Source organism: Pelophylax lessonae (assembly GCF_965119305.1).
Source record: "Pelophylax lessonae genome assembly, chromosome: 5".
Classification (NCBI taxonomy): domain Eukaryota; kingdom Metazoa; phylum Chordata; class Amphibia; order Anura; family Ranidae; genus Pelophylax; species Pelophylax lessonae.
The window spans coordinates 276,287,354-276,303,410 of NC_138772.1; the positions used below are offsets into that span (position 1 = coordinate 276,287,354).

The following is a 16,057-nucleotide window of genomic DNA, read 5'->3' on the forward strand; positions in this document are numbered from 1 at the left end:
CTGTTTTCCTTTTCTTTGCACTAAACAAGTCAGTCCAACCAAAACTGTTATATTTAATTACATGCCTCCTGAACCACCAACTGGCTTCTTACATCTGTTGGGAGCTGGCTGGCTGCAAGATCTCTGCATTTGAATTCTCTGATCTACACATCTGTTGTGACTGTTTGGAGGAGGTCTCTAATTTTAGTCCCTTAGAGATGTTAGAAACCTGTGGGTGGTTTTACACCCTGCTGTTTACCATTTACTGAAATAAATGGTTTCAGTACACCAGGTGCACTGACCCTGTAATATTACTAACATTATGCAATGGTAACATTAATCATGGTAGATCAAATACATATATTCCAGCAAGCTGAAAATCAACATTGCATTGATCTTTGTATTAGCTTTATAGAGAACACCTTGGTTGCTAGAGGTGTTTATATTTTTGCTAAGACTATGAACAGAATTGAAAGATTCAATTTAGTTATTTTCAGCACAAGGGACAGTACTTGCATTGAAAGGGAAGTGTCCCTTCTGCTAGCGTCAGTAAATAATATGTGTTGCGCTAAATCAAACAAAGTGCATATGAAAAATATTAAAGATATTAAATCTCAAAATATTGCAACAAAAGTCCATGTGATTAAATACGTGACATGAATATTGAATAAGTCCTTTCGGAAATAACATATATAAAAATCCACGTGTATATAAAGTGCTGTGATCTCTAGATAAAAGACTCCTCCAACACAAAGGTGACCAAAACTTCTCAGTGACTGTGAGAAAATCCACCACCAGAAGTGCAAGCCTCTCACCTTAATGTCTGACCCAGGTGCCACCCAGGGTCAGACAAAGCAGTCCCCTAACAGGGGTAATAATTTTTCAGCAACAAGGTATGAGCAAGAGGGTCCGGGATCAGCACAGCTCATCCATCCATATCACAGGGCCATAGATGAAAAAAGGGGAACAAAGCAAAGAAATCTAGTGCTCTCTGTATAACTTGATCAGGCAGAAGTTTAATTGAAAATCAGGGTACTCACAAAACGCTGTAGTATACAAGTGCGATACAGCAATGTTTCCATGGAAGGGTGGGATGTCCGCAGTACGGCTCTGCCCCCCTGTACGAGTTACGTCAGCGCTCAGGGCTATCGACTTCTTCAGCCTTCTGCTAGCGACTACCATCTTTGTTTAAATCAATCTTCTGCCCCCTGCATACCCTTACAGTGGTAATCTTTCAGTGCTTTAGGGTTTATTATGGGCTGCTCAATCTGTCATCTGTCAGGCACTCGTCAAGAATGCCAACTATGCTCTCCGCTTCCGCCCCCTTCTTTCATAGAATCTGTACTAAGGGTTTCAGCAATGAAAAGCCCTCCAATGGCTGTAGGATGGGCAGATGAATGAACGTTCTGATATGGACCTTATGACAGCTATGACAGGTCAGGAGGCTCATATTAACCGCTCTTACAAAGTAAAAGTCCTATTTACCTTTAGTAAATGGACCCTATAGTCTCTCTTTTTCCAACTATTCACCTTAAGCTAAAACTTTTTTGTGTGTGTTGTTTAAAGCGGAGCCACATCAGGATGTTATTGGTGATTTCTGCTAACTTTTTACAATTTTTACCCCACTACAAGAAATAAGGGGTGTGGGAGTCATCTGTATAGAAAGACATAATTCAAAAAACCTATACAGTATATAAACTGTACTAACTGTACAGCACTTAATAAAAATGCATCAAAAGTGCAGCTGTTTGATGAATAATGAAGTAGCTGGTTGTATGGTACTCTATCTGCAAGCTGTTCATGTTTAACACTATAGCACTTGCAATAATTTTGTGAGGAGTAGTGGATTAGACATCTGTGAGTAGAATAAGAATTTAGAGAAGGTCCAAGTATATCACTTTTTGATCTGCCAATGTGTTTTATCAGTGATCTTTTTTTGTAATCTTAATAGTGATAAAAGGTTATAATGAAGCGTAAAATGTCCACTTCTATGAGCTTTACTATTCAGATACATTTTAATTCACCAATAATCAAAATAGCAGTTGGATGCTAGCTTAATTTATAAATAAAATGTACAACACTTTTAAAATAAGAATGTCTTTCACTGGGAATTATGTACATCCGACTGGAAAGCCTTCATGTAACAATTTTCTGTTGTGTTTTGTTTGCAGGATTTAATTAATTTTGTGTTCACGGCTGTATCTCCAAAGATGCAGATATTGGAGTGTATGTATATAAGGCAGGCAATTGATCTCCTCCAGGTAATTGCATAAAGTTGGTTCTTCTGTGCACATAAGATTGCAAACTAAATATGAACATACATCTTAGCTATGCACTACTGCCACACAAATCACTTATAATGTTTTCCATATGTTTGACAATATTGCACATCAATAGCTCTGAATTTACTGCTATCCCAATTGAATTCTGAGTTAGCAAAGGGCTAGCATAAAAACTACCTACATAATACCAGACTTAATTTGACCATAACCCTGCACATAATTAGTCTGCTATAGACTAAAACTACAGCTACTACAGCTAAATCATTTTCATTTTCAATATTATTTTATGACTGAATAGTTGGCTTTTTCTTTCATTAATCTATTGGATTTGACATTTCAAATGCTTGTTATTCCTTGAGTGTTAAACCATATATAACCATATGCACTTTGAAGGTGCAAAATGCATTTATTGAGACACAAACCATAATTAAGAAAAAAAAATCTTTAGCATGCATAAATATTGCCTGTAAAATTTGATGCTTTGTAGAAGCACCATTTTTGTAATTGCAGCTGTAAGTCTCTTGGGGTATGTCTCTATTAGCTTAGAACATCCAGCCACTGGGGTTAGATGAAAAACTGTTCTAGCTCTTTCATCAGATGAATTCTGTTGGTGTACAACAAACTTTAAGTCATGCCACAGATTCTCAACTGGATTGGGGCCTGGGCTTTGGCTACCACTCCAGTGTAGCTTTAACAGTATGTTTAGGGTCATTGTCCTACTGGAAGGTGAACCTCCATTCCAGTCTCAAGTCTCTAGCAGACTAAAAAACGCTTTCTTAAAGAATTGTCCTGTATTTAGTACCATCCATCTTTCCTTCAATCCTGGGTAGATTTCTAGTCCCTCTCAGTGAATAGCATCCCCACAACATGATGCTGCCACCACCATGCTTAACTGTGGGCATAGTGTTCACAGGGGGATGGGAAGTGCTTGGTTTGTGCCACACATAGTGTTTTCTATGATGGCCAAATAAAGTTTAGTTTAAGTTCCATTTAATCAGAGAACCTTCTTATCTGTGTTTAGAGAGTCTACCATGTGTTTTTTTTTTTAGCATACTCTAAATGTGTATTTACATTTTTTTCTTTAAGTAATTACTTTTTCCAGGAAACACTTTCAAAAAGCCCTGCTCTGTGGATGGTACAACTTAAAGTAGTCCTATAGACAGATATTCCCATCTCCACTATGGATCATTGCAGCTCCTTCAATGTTTCAAAATTGTTGGTGTTTTGGTTTCCTTCCTGAATAATGACCTTCTTGTTTAGTCTGTGAGTTTGATGGACAGCCTTCTCTTGTTAGTTTTGTAGGGGAGCCATGTTTTTTCTGTTTTGTAATAATGTTACTCCATGGGATATTCAAAGTTTGGATTTTTCTTTATAATCTAACCCTGATCTATACTTCCCCAGAACATTGTCTCTGGCTTGTTTGGAGAACTCCATTCTGAAAATGTGTATTGACATAATGTAGGAGATCATGTGACACTTTAATTGCACACAAGTGGACCTTATGTGATCATCTAATTATGGGACTTATGAAGTTAATTGGTTTGACTACATCTTATTTAGGGGTTTCATATCAAAGGGGTGAATACTTATGTACCACAAGTATTTTTTTTTTTCTTGTCTTCATTATTGTTTGTGTCACAAAAAAATATTTTGCATCCTAAATTTATTTCAAATCCAAGTCCAGTTTTATGATCTTGAAATATCAATGACTGATGGTTATTTAAAGTTTTCATTCATGACTCCTTCGTATTTTATTTATTTCATATCTTCTTCTAGGGTCTTCTTTCAGATAAGGAGGAGAAGCAGCCTAGCCAGGAACACCTGGCTCGATTATTTGTCTTTGCATTGATGTGGTCAATAGGTGCATTGCTGGAGCTTGAGGATCGTATGAAGATGGAAATATTCCTCCGCGATCACTCTGCTCCTCTTGAGCTTCCTGCTGTTAAAGGAGATGAAACCATTTTTGAATTTGTCATTAATGAAAATGGTCAATGGGAGCACTGGTCCAAAAAGGTATGTAAATATATATGATCCATATTTAGGCTGCATAGTTTATATCAGTATATATAGCCTGTATGCCAAAGCCTGTGTGTTTTGATTTTTATAGAATTGTTCTGATTCTTGATACTACATTTTTTTAAAGCTGAACTCCCTCTGTTGTTAGACTTTACATCCAGCTTTGCCCAAACGAACGATGTCCCTCACTATAATGTGAGGCCACTGGACGTATGCTATAAACTGTATGTAGCTGCAGCTACATACAGCATGCTGCACTGTGTTCTGGGTTCAAGCCAAAACTTCCTGTCTTGTACCTGGAACACAGTAGAGTCTATCACAGTGGCCATTAACAGAAAGCAATGTATTCTATCAATGAATACAAAACTTCCTCTGATTGGCTGAGTCAGAGGTTGGGACATCATCAGCCCACCTCTCTGACTCAGCCAATCAGAGGAAGCTTTGTATTAATTGATAGAACAAATTGATAGAATGCTGATATTTCCACAGTTTTTATAAAAGAGCTTTAATATATGTTTATTTCTGGCATAAAAAAAAAATAGATGCCAATGTACGGCACTTAGTGGAAAATAATTTGTGGCTTTTATTGTTTAATACTTGCTTCCTTAATTAGTATTCTGTTTTATACGGATGTGTTCTTTTCAATTGCATGTGGAAATAATGCTAGCCTAACATAATTATAAGCCGAACATACTGTACTTTAGTGTGGTTCGTAGGATTTCTGCTTAACTACATGGAAGTTTAAATGTTAATCTCAACCCCATTAAAGTCAAATCTTTAAAATCAATTCTGGCAATTATCACGGCTAATAGGCGTGGGTTTGTCAAACAAAGGGCATGGGAGCTGGGCACTGCCCTGTGTCACATGTACCAATGCAAAAAGAAAATAAAAATTCCATTCAGCAGGGAGTAGATCTTTTAATACTGCTTAAATTTAAAACATTAAAATGGGTAAATTCCCTTAAATATAACATAGGATAACTTGGGAATGCTCTACACTGGCTTATGAAGTGGCAAACCTGTAGGATGTACTACAGCAAAAGTGACATTTAGCCCCCATTAACACCAAATCCAACTTTGAAATAGTGCGACTTCACTTGAAATTGTACAATTTCTGATCTGCAGGTCAGTGCGACTTCAAGTGTGACTTGGCTGACATAAAAAAAACAGTGCAAGAACCTTTTTTTCTAATCGATGCGGCACCACATAGTTGTTCTCGCACCAATTTGAACAGTTTTTTGCTGACAATAGGGTGCAGCTTGTCATGCGATTTGGATCTGTCAAATCACATGACAGGATGCACTGATGTGAACGGGTGCTTACAAAGAAATAAATACCATTTGCCACTAAAAAACATTTACCTATTGTATTGTTTCTTTGTTGTAAACAAAATGGCAAGGAGACCACCACAGATCTAACAAAGGGAATGGGGGACACGTGCCAATTAAAAAAAATGGCTATTCGATCTATTTAGCCTGAAAAAGTTATTTTAATAATGATAAAAGTAAAGCATGGAAAATGCTAAATTCATTTAACTGGCAAAACTGACAGTTACAAAAAAACATATCAAAAATACAAAAATATCATTTAAATTGACAGTAAATGAAATTTCCCAGCCACTTCATTCAACTAGGGATTCCCTTCATTTAAAGCAGACACTTATCCTAGATGAGGATTTAAAATACATGCTAAGGAGGGACTCCACGCTAAAAAACAACAGCATGGGATTTCTCCCAAAATCCATACCAGAACTTTTATATGAACATGCAGCTGGCTGGAAAGGGGACAGTAAGCTTGCACCTGAATCATACCAGGTCACATGCTCTCAACATGGGGATAAGGCCCAGTGGTTGTGGGTGGTCTGTGGAGGGGGAAATCTGGAAGCCCTTCAAAATAATGTTCCCACAGATACTGCCCCCATATCTAAAGTAAGGGGTACATAGTACCCTGGTTACTCATTCACAAGAAAATGAACCAACTGACACATTTGATCTCTCTCTCTCTCTTTCTCTTTCTCTTTCTCTTTCTCTCTCTTTCTCTCTCCTTCTCTCTCTCTTTCTCTCTCCCTCTTTCTCTCTCCCTCTTTCTCTCTCTCTCTCTCTCTTTCTCTCTCTTTCTCTCTCTCTCTCTTTCTCTCTCTCTCTTTCTCTCTCTCTCTTTCTCTCTCTCTCTCTTTCTCTCTCTCTCTCTCTCTCTTTCTCTCTCTCTCTTTCTCTCTCTCTCTTTTTCTCTCTCTCTCTTTTTCTCTCTCTCTTTTTCTCTCTCTCTCTTTTTCTCTCTCTCTTTTTCTCTCTCTCTCTCTTTCTCTCTCTCTCTCTTTCTCTCTCTCTCTCTCTCTTCTCTCTCTCTCTCTCTCTTTCTCTCTCTTTATCTCTCTCTCTTTCTCTCTCTCTCTTTCTCTCTCTCTCTTTCTCTCTCTCTCTTTCTCTCTCTCTCTCTTTCTCTCTCTCTCTTTCTCTCTCATTAAGTTTATTTTATCTGCTGTTGCATCAGATGGTGAGGCAGCTACCTTGGCCGTGCTTAGTAGCATATCATACTAAGGCCAATTTTAGATACGAACCAATGTCACGCAATGTAAATCCATTGACAATTACATTCAGTGATGTTGTTCCAATGCCAATCACAATGAACAATACTTGCCATCCCACTGAAACAAAAATGCTGACACAATCCACTCACAGCAGAGACTTGTCATAAATCACATTTCCCCAGCACACAGTTTGATTGTAAACAAAGCAGCAGGGATGCTGGATGATGCCATTGGGCAAATATGGCCATAGCTACTGTATATATTTGGTCAGGGATGTCAGCTAGCATGCCACCTACTTGTTTAAACTCAGTTGCTGTCTGGGAATCTCCCTGCTGGCAGAAGAATGGGGCCAGGGATGCATCAATGGTTGCTATGATGCTGACATCCAGGCTTCCTAGCAACCAGAAGTCCTGAGATCAGATCAGCTGTAGTATTATTGCTGCTACATTTATGACTTCCTCCTGCAGCTGGAGATTTTGGTTTGATGGGTATGCAAACACACCACTTAGTTTGCATTAATCCTGGGGGTAACCTTGAAAAATGAATATGTATGTGGACTTTAATGGCACATAAGAACAAAAAAACCATCGTATAAAATCAATAAATTTTTATTACAAAAATATTCATGTTAAAAGCAAGGTATGGGGGGGGAGAAACCCCCTAAGGTGCATAATAGATATTCAACATAAGCATATATTGCACAGATTCTTACAGGTAATGTATAACAGCATAATACAGACAAATACCAGCTACCAAAGATAACATAGGAGGATAAAAGATAATGACTCTCCTTGATAGTGCTTATTCAAGGCAAGCTACTCCCATGTATGAGATGTTTGTCAGCAATGGTATTGGGTAGTCAGGTATGTCTGTCTGTTAATACAGTTCAGGGCTCCAGGCTCAATATGTTTCGCGCCCTATGCGCTTCTTCAGGGGCCTGTCAGGGAGCACTGTAAGTGATAGCATATGCACAATAATTAATACATATATTGTAACTATACAATTCAAATATACCATGCATACATACATACAAAAAAATTTTTTTTTTATTTTTTTTTTCTGAAGTTTAAACATACACGATGAGGGACTACCAGAGACTGAGGTGAGATGGCCTCCCGGTCTTGGGTCCAACCTCGTGATGGTATCAAATATAAGTATGTAAGAACTTATAATTGCATCATACACACCACAATGTCGGTCAAGCCACAAGCCAAGGTCCAGAATCTGGTTGAGAGTGGGAATGCATTCTTTGATAATAGATCATTTGTGGAAACCACCTATGGGTATAGCATTAAGTACTAAGTAGGAATTTGCGGCCAATTAAGTCTAAGAAATTAGACATTTCAGATGTTTTGCCTGCCTCCAAAAACCCCAAAAAAATGCCTGCAACAACACACCTCGGCGTTTTCTTTTTTTGGCGCTAGCGTTTTTTGGCATTTTTTTGGGTTCTTTGGAGGCAGGCAAAACATCTGAACTTGTGTATACGGGTATATATACACACATACTTATATGTATATATACACCTAGACATATATAGGTGTGATAGTAGCAGAAATATATGCTTGCGTTAATGAAATAATTAACACCAATATAGTTACGCTCCTATCACACCTATATATGTCTAAGTGTAAAATACATATAAGTATGTGTGTATATATACCACTATACACAAGTTCAGATGTTTTGCCTGCCTCCAAAAACCCCCAAAAAATGCCTGCAACAACACACCTGGGCGTTTTTTTTTTTTGGCGCTAGTGTTTTTTTGGCATTTTTTTGGGTTCTTTGGAGGCAGGCAAAACATCTGAACTTGTGTATAGTGGTATATATACACACATACTTATATGTATTTTACACTTAGACATATATAGGTGTGATAGGAGCGTAACTATATTGGTGTTAATTATTTCATTAGCGCAAGTAGTGTTTTCTGCTCCTTTCACACCTATATATGTGCAGGTGTATATATATACATACATGGGTGTGTATATATACCCCCTATACACATGTTCAGATGTCATGCCTGACTCCAAACATATGCTCAAAAAATCCCTATAGATGCCTGCAGCTAAAAAGCAAGCTGACGGGGGCGAAGCCATATTACTGCAGCGAAAGTGACTTAAGAGAAACTAGCTTTTCTCTATAGCGGTCACCCTGATATGGAAGGGTTTGGTCTCCCTGCCATAGCAGTCACTGTCAGTTAACCCTACACTACACTACGGTCACCCTGGCACTTAACACTTTCCCTACAGAAACTGAATAATTAAAGCTAACTAAAGTGTAAAAGAGCACCCTAACTACACTAGATATCCCTTTCCTCACACTAATAAATGCTAAATGACACTTTGTAGCAGAAGTCCACGAACTGCTTCCACTCTCTTCCATGTCCCTGTATAACAATGCTAGGAATTTGGCGGGGGCTATCTTATATACTGGGGGACGTATTCACTAATGATTGGCCTATGGACCCCCTAGTCACTCCAATAACATTCCTAGCATTCTCCTGCCCCTTCAATTGGCTTTTGCTAATGGTTCTGGTCCAATTATGGGCTTTTAAAGCCCATTTCCTGTCCCATTGCATTTTGGTCGGTTCTGGTTGCCGAATTCCGAACTTTTTCGGCAAAAAGTTCTAAATTCGGCCGAACCTCGAACAGCCAATGTTCGGGTCGAACCGATGGTCGACCCGAACCTTTCGATCATCCCTAGTAGTGAGACAGTCAACAGTAAAAGGCTTCAAACATGCTTGGGATAAACACAGATCTAAAGTCAGACAACAAAGTTAATAAAAAAAAAAGTGGGCAGACTCGATGGACTACTCGGTCGTTTTCTGCCGTCATTTATCTATGTTTACTATGTAACAGTTGTGGTTTATATTTCGTTTAGTAGTAGCTGATGTTTTGTCATGCTGGCAGTCCAGTTGATATTTTTGATTTAGTACATGAACATACAAATAAACTGTATTTTGTTTTTTTCTAATTGTATTTTTGTAATTAATTGTAATTTTGATGGTTTCCAAACAGGTTCCTGAATATGTTTATCCAAAAGACTCAATACCAGAATACACCTCAATCCTGGTTCCAAATGTTGACAATGTTCGTACAGATTTCTTAATGCACACCATTATGAAACAAGGAAAGGCAGTTTTACTGATAGGTGAGCAGGGCACAGCAAAGACAGTTATGATCAAGGTGAGTGAATAGAATTTATTGTGGTGAATTCTGGTGCAATAACTATTCTTGTAGGAAACATGTAGAACTGCTAAAACATAGAATTTGTTTGCTATAACCTATATGCTGCACACCCTTTATTACCCTTGTATCTACAAATACGATAGTATAAATCAAATTAAACTATGCACAAAAGGAAAAAATGTAATAGTCTTGGGAAGTAAACATAGGTCACACAACTCTTTTCTTGCATTATATCAGTTAAATACCTGTAACATTTAGTTAGCTAAAGCAGCATGTATCATACACAATACTGTTTTCACCCTTTTCATCCCTTGTTGCATCTAATTTTTGCTGGTATCCTTACAACCTCTTTGCCTACGTACATGCACTCCAGTGTTGGCATTTATTGGCATTCCTGATGGTAACTACAGCAGACCATGTATTTTCAAATGGCCACTTGTAGTCCTAATTAAAAACCTGAATTAAAGGGTTTCAATGTAAGAGCACAATTGGGAAACAGGAACAAAGCCTTGTCACCCCAGAACAGGAAGTTCCTGAACAGGGACCTTCACAGCAGGATCCCTATGTATTATATTGAAAGCTGCAGATTAAGAAATATCAGCAAAAACATTTGAAATGATCTTAACATGTTAAAGTGTGTGCAAATCCAAAATCTATTGTTAAATATATTGACTATTGATATTTAGTTGACTATTGGGCTACCTTTCAGGTCTCTACATGCCAACAGCAGACCTGATTGGCAGCCCAACAACCAACTAAAGGATTACACATGGTCATGGTCAGCCTGAAACAGGAAAGGCTAATGCTTTCAGGATCTCCAGGCAAGAAAATTCTTTATACAGTGAGGAATGATGCTAAAAATACTGAAAAATAGAAATGTGGGTTCACATACACTTTAAACCTGTAATAAGATTTCAGTGATTGGGTTTGCATCTACTCTAAGACAAGCCATGGGTGAATTGATTTTCTGTCCTTCCCGAAAGTGTTGATGGGGGAATGCCTCCTGCAGCACTATTGTATTCTGCCAGCGGTGGGGAACAAGGAGCCCACTGGCCATCAGAATACAATGATTACTGCTAGTGGCTATAGCTGCTGGCAGTAATCGCATGTACAAAAAATCTGATTGGCTGGTAGTACCCAAGTCGATCATGTACAATAAGCCAGCACATACATGGATTACAATTCAGCTCATCCCTGTTGAACCAGCTGAATTTCAATCCATGTATGGCTGGCTTAACTCTATAGTAAGATGTGGCCTTTGGCTATCCTTATTGATGTAAATCAAATCATTTAAACAATGCATGGCTGTATAGTGTAGCGTACCTACATTTTTTTTCTCTTATTTTAATAATGCTATATAATATGTTAAATTTGACACACATTCATTTTTCAGCTGCAGACAAAGTATATATATATATATATATATATATATATATATATATATATATACATATGTATATATATATTTTTTTTTTAATACACAAAGGAACGACACTGAGTTGTTTTCCTATTTTACCTTAATAAGATGCAGTTAGTAAGCAGCAAGTTTTTGTTATAAGTAGTTGTGTAAAATATGTAATTGCTGTTCTGTTAGTTGTTATCTTGGGTAAACCAACTTCCTTTTGGATTTAGTATTTATCATTTATAACCAACTGGCATTACTCCCGTTTAGGCATTTGTCTTGCAGCATAAATGAAAAGTTTTACTTGAAACAAACTGCTGCTGTTGGCGCCTGGAACAAAAAGTGCCTTTGGAATCAATCCATAGCATTGTGATACTCCAAAAATATATCTAAAAACCATCTGGCATAAATTTGTTTCTGGGGGAAAGAGATGTCAGTTAACTAGCCCTGCTTCACTTTATTAGCAAATTGCCACCTCCTTCTTTGCTTGAAGACATGCCAAACCTTAAACAGGACTTGATAATATTATTTCTCAGATGGCTTCTTTTTTTTATTTTATTGTTGTATAACCTGTAGAGATTATACCAATGCAACAGGCGCTTTTGTTTGTGCTTATGACTCCTAACTTGTGTTTGTGTCTTCTTAAAGGGCTACATGAGTAAATATGACCCAGAATTTCATGTCACCAAGTCGTTGAACTTTTCTTCTGCAACCCTTCCTAACATGTTCCAGAGGAGTATTGAAAGTTATATTGACAAAAGGATGGGGACAACATATGGCCCTCCGGCAGGAAAGAAAATGACAGTTTTTATTGATGATATCAATATGCCTGTGATTAATGAGTGGGGTGATCAGGTAAGAAATATATTCTATGTAGTCACTTAGTAGACATCCTTATTTGTTTGAAAGTGTTTTGACTTTTTGTGATTTGAAAAACATGTTAATACTAACAGAACAGTAGGCAACTATTTAGTGGAAGCCCAGTGATAAGGGGGAACATAAAAATTTATCTAAAATTAACAGTATAGTTACATACTAGAATAAGTTAGACCCTTAGGCGTTATAATCTGAATGGTGGTAACCCCCATAGAGAAGGTCCTGAGGAAGTTCACAAATTGTTAGGATAAATAAATGGAACTGGGGTCAGATAAGGGTAAATATGCAACAATTAGGCAAGTACTGTCAAAACCCCTAAACCAAACCATGAAAAAATGGATAGGGGAGGAATGAAAAAGAGAAGAGAATGGGAGGGGGCACCAAGGCTGGATATGTCAGTGGGGCTCATAATTTCATGTTGCATAAAATGGTAGAGAAGGTTGTTTCCAGAATAGGGAACATGCACATAGGGAACGATAAACCAAACTTTGATAGAATTTCAGTCCCGATCAAGGTGTTCCCTAGACACATAAAAATATTCTACCTAAGAACATAAGATATTGGTCAGCTTTTAACTCCACCACTTCTGGACTGGAAAGTTTTACCCCCTTAATGACCAGGCCATTTTCTGTGATACGGCACTGTGTTACTCTAACTGACAATTGTGCGGTTGGGCGATGCTGTACCCAAACCCACAAATAGAGCTTTCTTTTGATGGCATTTTTTAATTTCTGCTATAAAACACAGCCAATAAAAAAAATAAAAAATCTAAAAAAATCTAAATTTTTCATCAATTTAGGTCAGTATGTATTCTGCTACATATTTTTGGTAAATAGAATTCTAACAAGGGTATATTGATTGGGGTTGGCAAAAGTTATAGCATCTACAACGATGCAATATTTTTATAGCATTGTTATTTATTAATATTTTTTTTACAAGTAATGACGGTAATCAGCGATTTTTAGTGGGACAGCGACAATGCGGTGGACTATTCAGACAGCTAACTGACACTTTTGACACTTTTTGCCGATCAGTGACATTATTACAGTGATCAGTGCTAAAAAAATGCACTGTCACTGCACTAATGACACTGGCAGGGAAGGGGTTAACATCGGGTGATTAAATGGTTAAGTGTGTCCCTAGGGGGGGTGCTTACTAACTGTGTGGGGGTTGCTCTGACTGTAGGAAGACAGATATCCCTGTTCCTGGTTAGCAGGGACACAAGATCTCTGTCTTCCTCCCTGTCCAAGCGGCAATCTGCCGTTCTGCCTCTCCTGGGAATGATTGTGGGTTGCTGGCAGACATCGGGTCCACCAGACCCACTGATTGACATCAATAAGTAAAACAGTGCAGCGCTATAACCTCTAAAATCTGAAACTACAATAAAACTAAAAATAGTCCATAATTCTGAAGCAGTATAGAAAAAAAGACTAGGAATAATAGTCCATGTAAGGTGCAATGAGACCCAATAGAGATCCAGAGGAGCCAGGTGCAGATAGAAGCAAAACACACACCCTCCACCTTCCAGAGTGGCCTCTCACCTCAATTCGCTAATATACTGGCATTGCATACATATCGCATGGACAAATCGCAGAACTCCGGCTTCTACCGCTCTTAACAGTCATCGATGGTAAACGATTCCCCAATGAGCTCAAAATTATATAAACAGCCCAAACACTCACACTCCTGTAAGGATCCCTCCGATAGCCAGAATGGCACCATGGAAGAAAAATCCAAGATAGTGTAATACTGTTTTTATTGGGAACTCAAAGACACATAAAATAGCCTCTTACTTGAATAAAAAACGGATTGCAGCATGTCACCACAATGGGTCAGGACAGCGAGACTCACTCGGTCCTGCTCGATCTCCTCCGTGTCAGCGGGTGACGTCAGACGCTTCTCTCCTCCTCCCTCCGCACGCGTATCGCCTCCGTGGGTGGAGGCTTCGTCAGCGGACGAAGCCTCCACCCACGGAGGCGATACGCGTGCGGAGGGAGGAGGAGAGAAGCGTCTGACGTCACCCGCTGACACGGAGGAGATCGAGCAGGACCGAGTGAGTCTCGCTGTCCTGACCCATTGTGGTGACATGCTGCAATCCGTTTTTTATTCAAGTAAGAGGCTATTTTATGTGTCTTTGAGTTCCCAATAAAAACAGTATTACACTATCTTGGATTTTTCTTCCATGGTGCCATTCTGGCTATCGGAGGGATCCTTACAGGAGTGTGAGTGTTTGGGCTGTTTATATAATTTTGAGCTCATTGGGGAATCGTTTACCATCGATGACTGTTAAGAGCGGTAGAAGCCGGAGTTCTGCGATTTGTCCATGCGATATGTATGCAATGCCAGTATATTAGCGAATTGAGGTGAGAGGCCACTCTGGAAGGTGGAGGGTGTGTGTTTTGCTTCTATCTGCACCTGGCTCCTCTGGATCTCTATTGGGTCTCATTGCACCTTACATGGACTATTATTCCTAGTCTTTTTTTCTATACTGCTTCAGAATTATGGACTATTTTTAGTTTTATTGTAGTTTCAGATTTTAGAGGTTATAGCGCTGCACTGTTTTACTTATTGATTTATCATCAGAGGTCTTGTTACTGAACCTGTTAGTGTCCAGCTGCTAGTAGGCAGGGTTGAGCGCTGATATTTTTTCATTATTTTACCACTGATTGACATCCCTGCTAGCCAATCACGACCCGATTGCGCCATTTAGTGGCTATTGAACGAAACTACGTAAAGATAAGTCGTTTCGCACAATAGAGCCACACTACCGCAGTATATACACGGCGGGAGGTCAGCAAGTGATTATTGTATGAAATGACAGTAAAAATCGTTGCCTTTGGATGGGCCTAAAATATATGGCTGTGATTTCCGTGCTGTCCTTCAACATAGATGAGGTATGGTAATGTATATTTTTTTGCAGTCGCGAAAGAGTCCCTTGCCAAGATTTTATAAGTGTTCTTCTTAAAGAGATTGCAAATGAGGGTCTGTTTCCCACACATTAGCATGTTGCGGAGGCATAATCTATATAGTTGTGTTAGGAAGGAAACTCAGGGGTTGAAGGTACCATAGCTAAAAGATGGGAAGGGAATAAGTAAGACAACTCAAGAGAAAGCAACAGTTTTAACAGCTAAAGTTTGAGTAAACATAATGCCATAACTTAACCAAAGGAATATTGATGGGCAAATCTGCCCAGGTTCAGTTCATCAAGGGTTTGGTGGATATTGTTTGAATTTCCTATGACCTGAACCTAGAGGTGAATTCCACTGAATTCTTAATGATGCAATTTTTGTTGTTGAATGCTGACAATTTTTAGAACTAATAGGCAAACTACTATTACAAAAATGCATGGTATGCTTATTACTGCCAGGGAGGAAATGTAACAATGCAAACATTTTTAAATGCTATACAGTGGGAAGAGGATCTTTTCATGCAGCGTTAAGAGCAAATTTAAAAATACACAAATCCATTACCATGGTTGGGGGGTGCCCCTAAAACTGTATATGGTATTACAGAACATTACAATTTTTATCAACCATCTCAGCAACAGAGTACATTGGCAAAGCCAATGTTTTCTTTTAAAAGTAGCTTGGCTTGTATACAGCATCAGTACCCCGATCTGATTCATTTCAGTTTGGAAAAAGAAGGCTTTTTTTTGGTAGTTTTAGCAGTGACACATGCTTTTTCATCAAACAGTAATAAACCCACTCTGACCAGCAGATAGAAACTGATCTGTAGCTTCCTATACTTGTCCCTGTTCTTGCTGATGCAAAATTGTCCTGCTGCTA

General features: G+C 38.5%; 1 protein-coding gene across 1 annotated transcript in view; it reads left to right on the forward strand.

The window, feature by feature from the left end:
• LOC309556020 (dynein axonemal heavy chain 5-like) overlaps positions 1-16,057 on the forward strand; it is a 468,481-nt gene that overhangs the window by 228,247 nt on the left and 224,177 nt on the right. Inside the window, exons 49-52 of the mRNA XM_082258288.1 lie at positions 2,151-2,240; positions 4,038-4,274; positions 9,824-9,991; positions 12,045-12,251. Coding sequence (XP_082114414.1) covers positions 2,151-2,240; positions 4,038-4,274; positions 9,824-9,991; positions 12,045-12,251 — 702 coding nt within the window. The remainder of the gene's footprint in view (positions 1-2,150; positions 2,241-4,037; positions 4,275-9,823; positions 9,992-12,044; positions 12,252-16,057) is intronic.